Source organism: Zingiber officinale, chromosome 6B, assembly GCF_018446385.1.
Source record: "Zingiber officinale cultivar Zhangliang chromosome 6B, Zo_v1.1, whole genome shotgun sequence".
Taxonomy (NCBI): Eukaryota; Viridiplantae; Streptophyta; class Magnoliopsida; order Zingiberales; family Zingiberaceae; genus Zingiber; species Zingiber officinale.
The window spans coordinates 72360020-72376206 of NC_055996.1; the positions used below are offsets into that span (position 1 = coordinate 72360020).

Genomic DNA, 16187 nt, shown 5'->3' on the forward strand with positions numbered 1-16187 from the left:
GATACTTATTTTTAAAATTCAAGACGATACTTAGTTTTAAATTCCATAAAGTATCAAATATCAAACTCTATAAATTTAGGGATATAATTGAGTCGAGCTGAGTCGAACTATTAAATATTTGAGTTTGACTCATTTATAATCGAGCCGAACTCGAATTTTATTTAACGAATATATTCATGGTTCACGAACTTATTCGAATTTTTATCGAGCATAAACAAGTTTAATAAACATAAATTATAAATTTTTATATTCATAAAAATTAAATTATATATTTAGAAAAAATTATAATAATATTATTAAAATTTATAATTTTATTCGGATAAATAAATGTAATATATTTGTCTATATGTTTATAAGTACATTGTAAAATTTATGAATTCAATATCAAAATTATTATTTAAAAGTTGATTCATAAGTTTAACGAATATGTTCATGAGTTAATGAGTTGAATATTGTGAAATTTGAATATGATTTATTTATTTAAAAGTTGATTCATAAGTTTAACGAATATGTTCATGAGTTAATGAGTTGAATATTATGAAATTTGAATATGATTTATTTATTTTAACGAATATTATGAAGTTTAAATTTAATTTATTTATCTTAACGAATTTTATTAAAGGACTCAACCGAACTTTTAATAAATTTTAAATGCTTGATTAAGAATCTAACCGCTGCACATGACTCCGGGGGCAAGTGCTGAATTCTACTTCACTAAAAAATTGAAACGCGGTAGAAAATGAATTGATTATTTTTTTGGTTAAAAAAAAAATCCCGAATAGTGTTGGAGGATTTCCAGAAGACTGCTGCATCGCGACGACGATATGGTCGTTTGTGGCTCGCCCTCGCGCCCCCTTTGCATCTCACCGCTCCTTCGTCTCCATGGTCGGAACCGGAGAAGCCCTAGATTCCGAGTTCCATATTCCTCACTTCCTCCCCCGGTGGTTCCCTGGTTGGTTCCTTCTTGATTTCCTTGCCCACTTTCTAATCTTTGTTTTTTTCCCCTGGTTCCAGATTGCGGCGCCCAAGTCCGATTACAAGCCAGGACTTCTTGACGATATGCTTCTCATCTTCTTTAGGAAGAAAATGGTGGAGGTCAGGTTTAGAATTTCCGGCTTATTTTTGTTTGTTATGTGGTGGTCTTTGCCTTTCCGTGCAGTATGTAGTAATAGATAATTGCTTAAATGCGCAAAATGATTCACCAACTGTATAGTTGTTGGGAATAAACCCGTTACAATCTTGTTGTGATCGTCTCAGAAGCTCTGTTTCACGCTTCTGAGTCCATACCAAATGCACAAGTACTTACAATCAAGAAGGTTTGAGCAGATAATCTCAAACTGTCGACTCTATTGAGTCGATCCAAGCGCCAAGTAGGTGAGTCGCGGACACCGTGAGTTGTCGAGCAGCGCCAAGTTGCTATCGAGAGTTGTTGACAGGATGTCAGGAGCTGCAACACGAACTCAAAGTGGATGCCGAGTCCAGCAGAGCGCTGTCTCCTTAAAACAGATTCGGCCCCTCCACGGTACTCAGAGGATTAGGTGGACGTCTGTCTCCCAGGATAAAACGGCAGGATCACGAGCACAACCGAGCACTGGTTGTCGTGACGATCTGAACTAGATCCGAAAACTATCACTATTTCTGTTGAGCAAGGAAAAATACCCAACAGAAGGGAAGAAAACATGGGGATTCAAGGAGGACAAAACTCACATTACTTGAGTTTTTTCTCTCCTTTTTCTTTCTTTTTCTCTCTGCCTTTTGCTTCTCTGCTCAAGGTCTTATATAGACCTCTGTGGCCTTTTGATCTGCTTGCAAACTCGTTGCAAGCACAATGAGCAAGCCACGTTGTGGCTTGCATGCTTGCCAAAAATGCCAGCAAGCCACAACGTGGCTTGCATGCAAGCTGTGGCTTGCTTGCAAGCTTGCCACGTGTTGTGGCTTGCGTGCAAGCTTGCCACGTGGCGAGCAGGCAAGCTTGCCACGTGGTGTGCAGGTAAGCGGACGACCTTCCTTGTCTTGTATGCTGACCAACAAGTTGTCTGACTGATGTTACAAATAATGGAGTTCACAAAAAGACCCTTCGGGTTGATGTCATCCGGGCCCTGGATTTCCAACCCCCTTTGTTCCGAATCAGTCGGAAAGCCTTGCTTTCTATCGTTGTGGGACTACAACCCACACGTCGCGTTTTCATTCAATTTTTTCAACAATAGTATCCGTTGTATTCGTGTATCTGTCAAATAAAAATGGGAAGCAGTCTGATAGCGAATATTGAAATTGTTGCACACGCTTAACTTTTCCCCGAGGATATATTCTTGTACACGCTTTGAGAGAAGCTAACTATTGTTGTTGAATGAACCAGTGAAGATTTTAAGTTGCCGCAATATGTTGTAGAAATTAACTCTCTATGATTGATATTTTGTATTTGGTTTGCTCATCTGATGCAATATCGTAATTTTTCTATTCTTTAGCTTTGTATAATTTTGAATTTTGTGTTCATGAAAAATGAAAAATGATCTCTTCCTTGTCTTCGAACATTTTTTCCAATTCTTTATTGCTATAGGAGGTTGGATGGGATTCCAAGAAGCCTGGATATGATGGACTAATTGAAGTTGCAAATCATCTTATGTTGAAGAGTAAAAGCATTTCAGAGACTGAACAATCTGCGGTAGTAAAAGAACCTCAGAGACTTCCTTCTTTCCTCATTTTTTAACTAGTTTGGACGTAATTTTGATGATAAATTAATTGAATCTTAGGAAATGATTAGATTGAATACTTGTGAAAATGATAAAACTCCAACATATTTTTATGTGTTCCATAAGTAGCTCATAATCCAACAATAGTATATACAAGTTGCAGTAAGATCTAACTTTTGTTCTTCTAATACTTTGGAAACCTATGTTATTGCACAACTCATTTATGAATAGCCCCATTTTCCGTGATGAATTGGTATAAATTCATTCAGTTTGATTCTCTCATGCAAGATTGTATTGAAAGTATTGTGAGAGTCCTGGATGTCGCAATATAATGGTATAGGATCTGTTTAGTTGATTTTTAACTCAACTATAAGTCAAACCAAATTAGTTGCAAAATGACCAATGCCATTGCAATATAAAACTTTAGCACTGACCTGTCGACCACATTTTTCTTATTTCATTCTCATATAACTCAATTTCCATTCAGCAATCAATGATATGCTGAGCTGGACCGTCCATCAAATGGTGATGCTGATCAATTTTTATTAGAACATTCAACAAGTAGGTAACTTCAGTCCTAGTAAAATAGTCCTTTCTTCTAACAATCTACTCCTCTATCCGACTTGATAATAGGATTTTCAATAAGTTTGTTTTATCTTTAATGTTACAATCATAATTATAATTGGACTCAAATTCCCCATGGTTGTTTCTACACAATCTGAATTACCTCCTCTTGAATTCCACCTATTTTCACTAGTAATTTAATTGCTGAAACAAAACAACCATGCAAATCAATAAGCTGAAGTTTAAAATGCTCATATAAAGAATTCTGAAAATGTGCTTTGATGTCTGATTATGGTAATTAGTTGACTTATATACTTGCTGATTAGTCGACCGATCAACTTGTCCTGTGATCTGTCATTTGAATTTGACACAGAATGTGCGGTTTTGACACTAAAACTTCTAGGCTAAGTTTGAAGGCACAACCCGCCAGTAGACCTAGTGTGTTTGTACATGGTAATTATGGTGATCCCATATTAGGCATGGCTTTCTCGGATAAGAAACAAGGGAATAACAGCCCCATTTTCTATTATGAATGATTTTATGATCATCGAAATCTTTAAATTTCAATTCAAAATTCATGAAAATAATCTTTTGCGACATAATTCAAAATAGTATTTCAAATTTGATATTGGTTCCCTAATTATCAGTAGTGTTTTTTGGAGGTTCCTTCACTTTTAAGTATGCGTAGTGCCATTTTACCCAACTTTGGATAGTTTTTTTTAATAAAAAAAAACGTGTATTTGTAAGAAATCTGCAGAATATTCTGGATTATTTCATTACTGGACAAGTAATCTGCAAATATGTTCTCTTTATAACTGACAATGATCGACAGGTTCGGGTTCTTCAATCTTTATTTCCTCCACTCTTGCTTGTTCTTTTTAAGATGCTTATTGCACCAGTTAATGAAGGGAAAGTAGCATCTATGATGCTTGGTAGGTTATGATTATCATTTTGCTTAGGCGTATGGTATTTTAAGTTCATTAATTTGTTTGCCATCTGAAAATAAATTATTTTTGCTGTGCTCAATATGATTTATTGTGTGTTCTGAAGCACGAGCAACTGCAATCTTATGCCAATGGCTGATGGGCCCATGTTCAGTTAATTCTATTGATCTGGCTGATGGGTCATCCTGCTCCAGTGGGGTAATATTTTTTTCTTAACTCTAAGTCCCAATCTTGCTGATTTTTGCTATGCAACTGCTGTGATAATTAGAGTTGACTTGTTTTTTTGTGTTATTTCTCGACTATTTCTTGTGTAGGTCTTTGTTGAGAGATGCAAGTATCTGGAGGAAAGTAAATGTCTGGGAGTATGTGTCAATACATGCAAGTTACCGACACAGGTTAGTATATTTGCATGTTATCATTATGTGATATCAGGTCTTGTACCGTCCAGTGCGAGGCTCCAAAAATGGTGCTTGATTGGGGGGAAAACAGCTATTTTTCATATGGCAAAACGAATGGAATTTGACTCACACACCTGACACAAGCATTCCCAACTAATTTTTTAAATTGAGCGTTCCCAACAATCGAACATGTCAAACAAAATACATTATAGGGGAAGGTTTTATCATTGTGAAGACAATTTGGTATGAATCATCTATTTCATTGCATGAACCAGACTTAGCATGCATGCTCCTCTATATATATACTATTAGCTAAGAAGGCTTGCGCTTTTTGAGGAAAGAGATGGAGAGAGTGGACAGTCAGTAGTTGCATGTAAAGATTCTTCTTTTTGAACTAGAATAGTGTCTAATAGATTTGAAGATTGTGTTCGTAACTTAAATGAATTTTCTTCTTGCCCATCCTCTTGCATTGTGCTCGTAGTGACGTTGTTAATACTAACACAATCTACATACCTATTCAACACAGATCTATAGTCTGCATAGACACCTGATTGCTTCCCATCTTAATGATCTTAGTTTGTTTGATCCTTTCCAGAGATTTTTCAAAGATTACATGGGTGTTCCTCTATACATGGAGCCAAATTTTATTGACTATAGCTGTCAGGTAATATTCTCATTACGCTGCCAACCTCCACCTTTAGGTTCTCATAAGAACTCGAATCGCTTAACTGCAGTTTCTGTGAGATAATCAAGACTCTTTCATATGCCCACAGTTTTCCCTTTTGTTTTTGGGGAAAGGAAAGCAAATTAGAATACTAATTCTGATCACATTCTTTTTGCAGTTCAACTTTGGGCTTCTTCCTCCAACGGCAGCCAGTGACAAAGGCCTCACAGAACCTTGCTTGTCAATATGCCCTAGTGCTAGCCGCCGCAAAGATCTTGGTACCAACAAGTTTAAACAATGTCCTACAGTTTAAATGCTCAGATGTATATTTTACCTTCTCTTTTCCCCCCCTCCAAATGTAACTTTCATGTTCCAGGAATGCATCCATGGTTTTTGAAAGCGCTTGAACTAGCAGTCGATCAAATATATTTATGGTAACTGGTTCTTCAACCAATTATCTACGGTCAGTGATTCCTTAAAATTGTTTGGTATTAACGCTCAGCAAATAAAATTGTAATTTAGCACGAAAAGTTGATTATACAACTTTTAGCAATTTACTTGGTTCAAACAGTGAGCTGATGAAGCTTCGAGTCACTAGCCCAACTATAAGATAAATTAGATAGCATCAAATATCTTTTATATTATATCAACAGAAACACTCAAATATATTTTAACATAGCACAAAGGAGCTACTTTGCATATTAATCTGTTGCTAAAAAAATGTTCTGGCTCGAGTGAAATTGGCATAATACAACACAGCCGTTCCAAAAGAAAAGAAGCATAATGCATCATTAATAAATATGGGTCAGAAGCTGGAGCAGTGCTGTTCTAATTGACAACATAGGTGGCTACTCCAACTACCCTCATCACAAATTTACTCGGGACAATTGTCCATGCAGATATGTGTAAGTTGTAGCTCCATGAAAGGTTAGATTACCCGTCCTCGTAGTGTTAAACCTTCCAAGTTGATCTGCATCATGTCGATACAATCAGAGCGTAAAGACAGTGTGATCTATCGAACAACTTTGCATCTGATGTTATTAACTCGATGCCAATGTTAGCTGGAAAACCGTCAGCATGGATAACTCAATCATCTATTTACCAACATGTTATTCAAGGGGGAAAAATGATAATTGAGATAAAGTCGAGGAGGATCACATGATAATTAACTAGAAAGTAGAGAGGAAATACCACAAAAGAGACCTTGGCGTGTGATGAAATCCATCCCCATTCAGACTTTCACTATCAGGCGCACCACCACCACCTGCTGAAACGGTACTCTTTGTGGAAGAATTCTTAGATTCATCTTTAGAGGAATGATCTGTAGATTCGTCGGGATTATTTATGCAGTACTTCTGCAGCCATGCATCGGTCTCCCACAAAACGTGCATAATACTCTCCCTGGAAGAATAACCATGGCTTTCGAAGGGAAGAATAACCAAACGACAGAGTGCTCCATGTCCTTTCAAAGCATTAAAGAATCGATCCGACTGCATAAAACATTACATTGATCATGTATTAGATTAAGTTTAGGGTAGAAGACAAGTTTATAAATCATGATATAAAAACTAAGTGTTTGGAAGTATGACAAGTAGTGTATCAGGAATGGCAGGGTTTCTGAAAAAGAAAAAACTAAGTGAATACTGATCATCTGATTGACATAAGAAAAATAGACTGGTCATTTACCTGCATCGTCAATGTTCCTGAGTTGTTGTCTTCTTCTCCGTGTACTAATAGAATTGGTTTCGTTATCTTACTTGCAGACATAAAAGGGCTCATCTTGATATAAGTACTGGTTGCCTCCCAAAGCGTTCTATCTTCATTCTGCACCGTATGGAATCAGACATTAGATGCATGACTTGAAAAAACTAGCTTGATGAACAATATGTTAGAAAGTTGGTGAACCCTAAAAGGAAAATAAATGTTGAAGAAATCCAAACCTGAAAGCCAAAAGGAGTAAGAGTTCTGTTGTAGGCTCCGGAACGAGCAATGCCACAGCAAAAAAGATGTGGAGCATGTGCTAATAGATTAGCCGTCATGAATGCTCCGTAAGAGTGACCACCAACAGCAATTTTATTTGGATGAGCTACCTAAATTTTTTTAACAAATATTCAATCATATATTCACAAGTGAGAATAATCAAGAAAAAACATAACATTGTTACCCCTCTTCGAATGACTTCCTCAGCTGCAGCCTCTGCACTCGCAACCAACTGTTCTACATACCTGGTTACCATTAGAGAATAACTAAGATTCTGAAAGGAAAGTTCTTGGCTAGATGCCACATAACTTAAATGCTGGTAAGACTTGTACATAGGACAGCACTACAAATTAAACCATACACAATTGCATAGAGCCTTCCAATTTAATATACGAGCCCAGTTTGGCTCGTGAGTCGCATGCCGATGACTGTCGCCTGACCCAGGCCCGATTCAATTATGTGCTCGGCAATCAAGGATGTAATTCTCTAAGGAATAAGCTCATATGCTTGTTCTATAGTTACATGCTCAGAGGATGACTATTGCACCGCTTGGTACATCAATATTAAATTTACACAACATCATCAACTATAATTGAATATGAATATGGAAATGTGGAAGTAAAGATAGAGTCGAAAAGCATGTCACAATTTACCTATCATTGGCTTCTTCATCTCCCTCCCCTATAATTGGGATTGTTGGGCCAGACAGAATTGCGAAACTGCAAGATCAGTAATTTGATTGATACAAATTTGAGAAATTTATAAAAGAAAGAACCTACTTTGAACAATATTCAAAATTGAGAACATATGTCCAATTACAATTTCAGTACTGCGAATGCTGCATGCATGTTGATCATCTCAAAGTGAGATGGAACAACAGATTCACTCAGAATATTGGTTTAGAAAGACAGAATTAATGCTTGTTTGATGAGCTATGTTAACTACAACATTCAATAAGCTCATTCACCGAGCAAACTACTTTCCAGACTTACAGAAGCTGTAAAACAAGCTTCTGTAAACCTCATTTTTTTTGCCAGACACCCGGAAACAAACCTCGTTTTTTTGCCACGTAAGTTGTAACAGCAGCAAAATTCACAATCAACCACAACAAACTTGGAAAAGAAACAATGCAGCTAAATTGTTGCTAACATTTAGAACATAGCTCCATGCAGGACAAGATCACAGTGAAGGGATCATGCAAGATACTTGCGTAATCAAATTAGCAGTGATATATGCCTTACAGACAGCAGCCAGCATGATAACAATAACAACTTAAAGAAAATATAGATTTAATACCCTCTAGCCAACCAAAGAAGTGGTGATGTAGGGCCTATTCCTGCAAACTCATTCGGAGAGCCACGAACTTGTCCAGCAGCATCTTTGCTTTTAAACTCTCCAGGATATGACCAGAAAAGGCATGGTAGAGGTCCATCTTTTGATGGACTGTAACCAGGAGGCAAGTAAAGGGTTGCGGTCAGTTGGACACCGTCCTTCCTCTGGTATCTGATCATCTCTTTCTGTAAGGATGCTAATTGAGGATAAGGATGGGGGAAATTTGTGATTTGAAAAGTCTTTTTATCTGGCCAAGTTTGTAGAAAATATTGAGTATTTTCCGTCTTTGACTCCTTTGAAGTAAGAACTTTTAGTTGATCAAGGAACAAATCACCATCAGTGTAATCTGACATTAGCGCAACAACAGTTTCATAATATTTTTCCTTGTCACTTTCCCAAATCCTCTCTTTAACTCCTGTATTTCTGTAAACAAGTATAGTGTTTCCATTTGATGTTATTAGCCTAAGAAGCCTATTCAAATAGGGAAAAAAGAAGGCATTGCTGTACGGGAACTCACACATCAAACAAATCAAGAAATGGAACATTTCCTTCTGGTGTTGCACCTCTTCCATTCAGCAAAATGTATGTTCCTGCATCATCGTGCTTCTTTATTTTTGCAATGACATAAGTACCGGCTTGAGTTCTCCTCATCATTGGAGAACCAGGATCAGAATATACATCTTCCGAGGATCTATCGAACAAAATTCGTGGCTCGACATTCTTAATGTCTGGAGAAATAATCCATGTTCTTGTTCTGCGAGTCTTATACCATGATTCATACATCAAAGCAAATGAATCATCACACCAGGAGATACCTCTGTAGAAAAGGGTCATGGACTAAATAACATAATGAAATACAGAGCGCGAAAGTAATCATATGCAATTTTGTAATGTTAGATGAACTGTTTTAGATGGAAAGTTCATAAAAAACGTAGTAACTAGGACCTTCATTTGCCATCTAAATTACAGGAAAGATGGCATGTGGTCAGAATTCATCAGAAAAGGTGCCCTACTAACATGAAAAGTTAAAACTAGTCAGTAATAGGAACTTATATTATCAGCTAGATAACAAGCACACATGTCTAAGGATCTTAACACATTGCTTTGAAATTAACTTATTTCTTTGCAAGTTTATTAGCACAACCAAAAAACACCATCTAGATATAAGTAGTCACAAACACAACTAATTAGTATCGAGAAAAATCTGCTTATTCAAGGGAAGCTTCAACTTTTAAGAAATGTTTCCAAGCATTTAAAAAACCATAGATTATGGTCATGAGAAATGAAAAAAAAAAACAACCAAAAATGTGGTTTTAAAAAATCTCCAAGAATATTCATTGATTTATGACTGGCATCATTCAAATGTGCTCCACACAACCAACAGCAACAGTGCTAATTGGTGCCACTGCCTTCTGCTTATGTATGCTTGCCACTGCATGCATTGCTTCCACGCCACCAGTCTACCTCCAACGTCACAACCGTCCCATTTTATCAATGATAAGCACCATCGCTGCCATTGCAAGCACTCGCGCAGAGAACCTGATCACCAGAGCTTCAGCAACATAGCACCATTTCAAATCTTAACCATAATTCCAATGCATGCACAATCACTACCCTTATCAGAATTGCAGTACTGCCACCTAGACTGTAAACTATTGCTTCTGTAACTTTCGCAAACTGCTAATGTCACCACCATTGCCCTACCTACAGCACCACTAATTGGCAGCAAAAAGGTGAAACCGTCACCTCGGCAGCCCCTCTAGGATGGCCCCCCATTGTTTGGAAGGGAGGTAAATCACGGGAGGCTTCATCCAGCAATAGTAGCGCATGTAAAGAAGGGTTGAGGCAACCAGCGGAGCATTCTGCATCCACTGGGAATTGATCCTGGCCTATTGGCAGCAACACCGAACCAATGCGCAAGCCCGTGGGGGCTACCTACAACACCACTAATGTTATGCTGTTATGTCGCCCCAATCATTGTAGCACCATAACACTGCCTCTATTCTACCATGTAGACGCCATGACTGAAATTCCAAATACCAGCAGCACTAAAATCAATGCTGGCTTGCTACCACTAGGGGTGCAAACGAATTGAGCCAGTTCGCGAGCTTTTTGAGCTTACTCGAAAAATATTCGATTCGTATTCAAAATTATCGAATTCGAGCCAAACTCGAATACGTTCGATAATTTTTTCAAGCCGAATTCGAACCCACAATATTTTGTTCGAATGTTCACGAGCCGCTTGCGAGCCGAACTCGAATCGAATTCTAATTATTTTTACATAATTTTAACTTAAATATATTCAAATTAAGGTTTGAATAATTCAAACTGAATTCAAATTTAAGTCATTTTGAATTATAGTTCGAATATACTCGAATCAAGGTTCGAACAATTCAAATCGAACTCGAGCTCGAATTTTATTTCGAATTGAGTTCGAGCCATTGTATTTTCGAGCTTTGAATTGAGCTTAGAATATCATATATATTTTTCGAGCTCGAACTTAAATATCAATATTTTTCATATTATTCATCTTGATTCAATTAGTTTGCACTCCTAGCTACCATTGTCTTCGCCGTTGATGTTATTACTCATTTGCACAACAATGCTCGCTTAGCAACTAAAACCATCTCTATCCTCATCCGTATCATTTGCGTTTTTCCCAACTATTTTTGGCCAGCTATATGAATGTGACCCCTCCATTGAACACTATACAAATACCAAATACCAAATACCGGCCCTAAAATCAGTGCTGGTTTGCTACCAATGTCCTCGCCGTTGATGTTATTACTCATTTGCACAGCAATGCTTGCTTAGCAACTAAAACCATCTCTATCCTCATCCCCATCAACTGTGTTTTTCCCAACTATTCTGGGCTAACTGTATGAATGTAACCCTCCATTGAACACTATACAAGCATGTATTATTAGTAACGCTCAAGTTAATTAAATGATTTTTTTATTACATTGACTAATGTTTCCTTTGGTCTCCCTCTACTCATTAGCCATTAAAATTACTATAAAATTAGGATAACTAAAAACAATTAAGAAAATCAATTAACACAAAGTAAACTCTTTTTTTTTTGCATTCTCCCACACAGATACAAACTATAACAGCAAATAAATTGACATTTATTCACAAAAATTAACACAAACAGGGCATACCCATAACGAAGATCAAGTTTATGTAAAACGTCTGGTTGTTCCGCAATAATAGGTTCAGCCAACTCCGTATAAACAATGTCTCTTGGGGAAACTTCTATCTTTGCATCTCCTCCATCTTGTGTCTCCACCCTGATACATCAAGACATTGCAAAATATAAAGACCCCAAATAACACAAAGTTCCTCAAAATGTACTTAGCATGATAATTGAAGATTGTGCATTCTTGCAACGTGCATTGCAATAACTTGTTTTGATTGATTAATATAGTTTGTTTGATATATATGTTAAAAAGAAATTATATCAACATTAACTATTATTATAATATCTTTTTTGATGCTGATAATTTCAAATCACCTTTAAAACCTTGAGTTTAAGAAAATATACTTCCAAATTTTTCTTGTTTGTAATATAACATTTTCTTTTGTCCGAGTAAAAAAAAAATTTCTCCAGACTAATCTTATTCTCGTGTCTATTCCTGCTGTCAAACCCATTTCTATATGCATTTCATAATAAATAACAAAATGCATGAGATCTTCAATTACCAATATAGAGTGGAAGGCTTGTCTGGCCTCCAATTGATTGATCGCTTTCCTTTTCGTACACTATTAAATGCAATGGGAATATCTTCAGCCAAAGGTAAATTGCATATCTCTCTAATGAACTTGCCATCCGTGGTCCATAGCTCAATTTTCTTTGGAAATCTCCCACAGGGAACAATGTAGGAATATGGTCGATGAATAGAAGTAACCAATAGATACTTCTCATCAGGTGAAGGATCAATGGATGTATATACAGCAGGAGGTCCAATAGGCCTCATTGTCCCATCCAAGGAGGCAAGAACTAGTTGTGAGGTTGAATAGTAGTCAAATAGATCTTCATCATGTTCATCCTTGAGTAGATCCTGGAAGGTTCTAACTTGAACAACATTTTTCTGCTCATTTGATTGAATTTTTGGGCCTGATGGAACCAATGGCTTTTTTGGAGGGGCTTCACGAGATATGGGGATAGTACATACCAACAATGTAGAATCATTCACCCAGACAAAGCTACATAAAAATGATAACAGCATCTAAGAACAATAAACGATGTAAAACAATAAAAGAACAAAATAATGACTAGCCTTTACTTGTCAAAAACTGCATTCAAGAAGATATCAGGTGATGCAAATAGTGGCCTAGCCTTCCCAGATTCTACATCTGCAATCCAAACTCTAAGCTTGCTACTATTGTTGTCCTCCTACTTGAACAACGAGAATCAGCAGAAGGATGAGACGCAATCAATTTTGTTGAAAATATCAGCAGTTTTACCTCATCAACTCGAATGCTGAAGGACAAATGCTGACCATCCCGAGACCTAACACAAGTAGGGTAAAGATGGGATATATTAGAAGGTGCATAGTATAACTGATTGTAGCATTAATTTCTTTCTTGCTTGCCAAGAACAACCATAAATCAAAATTAAATAACTAGGAACAGAAATAATAACTCATGTTACATTCCAGAAACAGCAAAAAGAAATAAAAATTTTGTACTAGATTCATCAGGTAATCAGATAGTTAACTAGCTCTAAAATGCAAAGAGCTTCAGGAGGAATTACCAGCTAACAAAATTAATCTTAGCTCCATTAGGGAAGCCATGCACCTCTATTTCAGGTCCGAGCTTGCCATCATCAGCCAACAAATGGATTCCTATCCCAGTATAGAAGGACCTAGGTGACATTTCACATGATAACTTATTGAACAATATAAATTAGCATTCTTCTATAAATTCTGCAATGGGCTTAGAGTCTAAATAAAATAGAGAAAAGACTTATGGATTACTCACATTCGACTCCGGGCATTGTAGTCACCATCAATTCGTATACCAGCAAGTTTTTCCTCTGGACGGGCAAGTTCTGCTAATGGAGGCAGAGATCTCCGTTTTAAAAATAGTATCTTATCCCTTTGTGGTGAAAATGACAGCACAGGAAGTGGTGGTGCATCAACAATATCTCGGATTTCCTTTGGAGGAAGCCTATACCCTCCTAGTGAAGAGCTCTCTGCTCAACATGAAAAAAAATCAAATGAATAAGTATGACAACCTAGAATTCCTCAATAATTTGGATTGACTGCAAGGTAAATATATCGTTGAATGAAATAAAATTTAGAAAGCGACAAGCAAAAAATCACTAAAATATTATGGACTATATCATCTACCAAATCTCAGTCTTTTATAATGACAACCAAAGAAACAGTAGTATACTGCATAAGCTGATCAAGATAATATTCTATCCATTACAGAGGAGAATAGCATATTACAATGCTTCTGCAACAACCACTAGAATGTACTTGTTGCTTAATATGCATTAACTTAAAAAAAACAAATGTCAACTTTTAAGTCCAGACTCCAGAGCATTTTATCTTCATAGGGGTCACTCTTTGAAGAAACTAAACCCAGAAAAGGAAAAACAAGATAAAAAATTGACATAAGACAGATTCCATTGTTAAAAAAAATGGAGCAAAACATTTGTTGCCAGCATATCTCGCCTACTACTCGTTGATACGCAACTAATGGTTAACCAACAAGTGGCAGGAGGAATTAGCAAGCACTATCTACCAAGGTCTGTAAACGGAGACAGACAGACTCCTTAGCTTAGTCAATCTTTAGCCTAAACATGTCAAAACATTTGTTCAATCCCACTTAACCTTCCCCATTTCAACTTACAGAGATAAAATCACTTAATCCATGCTTACTCATCCAAGAACTGAACTCAACCAACTCTATTGACCCTCCAAACAACTTGGGCAAGTTCACATTCACTTCATCCTTCCCTTTTCACTTCAGCCTAGCCCCCACGGGCTGGATCAGCTGGAGAGGTGCCTGATTCTTGCAGCTAAGGTTCTGGGGTCAAAGGTCGCCAGCTGCACACGGGGTTAAAATCCTGGTCTGCTGTGCCAAAAATTCCTGCGACCCCCAGTCACCTCTCTTGCCCAACATTAACCGTGATTTACTCCCTCTGGAATCCTGGGGGGCCAGGCCCAGGGGGCCGCTAGGGTGGCGGTTCCACCTTTCTTGCAACCTTTTCACTTCAGCCTAACTGGTTCTAGTTCAGACTAACCACATTTGACCTGTCCTAAGTTCGAATAAACTCCACCTACCTTAACCTCCTCTGGCCTGATTATCGATTGAGGTCTCAGCTGATTTCTAACAACTGACAGATTGTGACCTACTACTACTACACATTAAAAGAAGAAATCAGCACTTAGGAAGAAGAAAAAATGAAACATCTTCCAACGATTTTTTTTTTTTGTGCATCGATCAATTCATGCGATAGAACAAGAAACCAAGAGAAATGCCCAATTCTGACATCAAACAAGATGAGCAACAACTCGGTTGAGAATCAACAATTCCTGCGTAGGCAAACAACAATCGGGACTTCCTAGAACGTAAAGCACGACCAAAAAAAGGCGACTTTTTTCTGCGATCGAAAGATCCGAAAGCCAAAAAGATGATTCCTTTTCGCGAACCTTCATCCTGGGGCGTCGGCGCAGCGGAGGAAGGGAACGAAGCAGGATCCGGCGCCCCGTTCGCGTCCCCCGTGCCGCTCTCAGCGGCCGAGGCGGAGCGCGCAAGGCAGGCAAGCCGGAAAGAGGCGGCGGACGCCGCGTGGGAGCTCATGTGCTTCGCGCGACTAAACCTAAGGGCACGCAGAGGGGTACGAGACGGATGAGGCGGCGGCGGAGAAGACGAGGGGAGGCGGGCGCCAAGCTGAAGCGTCTGGTGAAGGAGAGGAGAGCAGAGCAAGGGAATTGGAACGGGGCGGAGGTTGGGGGAGATTGAGAAGCGGTGGTAGACTTTATCAAGCAACATAATAGAAAAATATGGGTACTTTTTGAGGGGCAAACAAGAAATCCAGAAACAGTTCGGGCGACGACGATTGCTACTCGCTTCGTGCTCCAGTCCAGCCGAGCCATTCCATTTTTTGCTAAAAATAATAATAATAATAAAATAATCTATTTTCAGGATTTATTCTGATTCTTTCTTTCTCGTCTCCGGAAATATCTGGACGATATATTTTCCAAACACTCCGCAGGAACTCGTATTCTATCTATTTATCTTTCTATTTATTTCTGAGTGTTTGACTGATGGATTAAAAAAAATGAAAGAATAGAATAATAGTAAAAGATAATATTTGATTTGTAGATTTGAGAATGATAATTTTAAAATAATTTCTAGATTTTTGAAATCAACAAAATCTATATAACTAGATGGGTTTCATTTCCATTTCCATTCTCATTCCACCTTACTATTAAACCTATACCTATAATCATTCTCATCATTTAATCAAACGCCACCTAATAAATTTAAACTGGTCATAACGTTTTAAATTCTTTGCACATGTGATGAGGTTTATTATATTTAAGGTTAAATCTATCGTTGCGTATTCAAGTACAATTTAACCGTGCCTCCACGGGTG

The 16187-nt window shown here is 37.6% G+C and overlaps 2 protein-coding genes across 3 annotated transcripts; one reads left to right on the forward strand and one right to left on the reverse strand.

Moving 5' to 3' along the window:
• Positions 1 to 752: 752 nt before the first annotated feature.
• LOC121992684 (beta-carotene isomerase D27, chloroplastic-like) lies at positions 753 to 5671 on the forward strand. The gene is made up of 8 exons (XM_042547199.1): positions 753 to 941; positions 1015 to 1095; positions 2558 to 2662; positions 4087 to 4186; positions 4305 to 4396; positions 4513 to 4593; positions 5192 to 5260; positions 5439 to 5671. Exons 1-8 carry the CDS (start codon positions 825 to 827, stop codon positions 5571 to 5573), a joined length of 780 nt encoding a protein of 259 aa, XP_042403133.1. The 5' UTR covers positions 753 to 824; the 3' UTR covers positions 5574 to 5671.
• A 255-nt stretch (positions 5672 to 5926) lies between these two features.
• Positions 5927 to 15624, reverse strand: LOC121992685 (probable glutamyl endopeptidase, chloroplastic). Of its 2 annotated transcripts, none has more exons than XM_042547200.1 (15): positions 15238 to 15624; positions 13556 to 13769; positions 13329 to 13439; positions 13040 to 13085; positions 12859 to 12968; positions 12275 to 12778; positions 11734 to 11862; positions 9090 to 9389; positions 8537 to 8995; positions 7894 to 7959; positions 7425 to 7485; positions 7201 to 7350; positions 6947 to 7084; positions 6464 to 6750; positions 5927 to 6230 (listed from the first exon to the last, which is right to left on the reverse strand). In XM_042547200.1, the coding sequence occupies exons 1-15, from the start codon at positions 15578 to 15580 to the stop codon at positions 6212 to 6214; spliced, it is 2937 nt and encodes a 978-aa protein (XP_042403134.1). In that variant the 5' UTR covers positions 15581 to 15624; the 3' UTR covers positions 5927 to 6211. The 2 variants fall into 2 exon arrangements, with proteins under 2 accessions (XP_042403134.1, XP_042403135.1); XM_042547201.1 differs by having other exon boundaries at positions 6452 to 6750; positions 15238 to 15622.
• Positions 15625 to 16187: the final 563 nt, after the last annotated feature.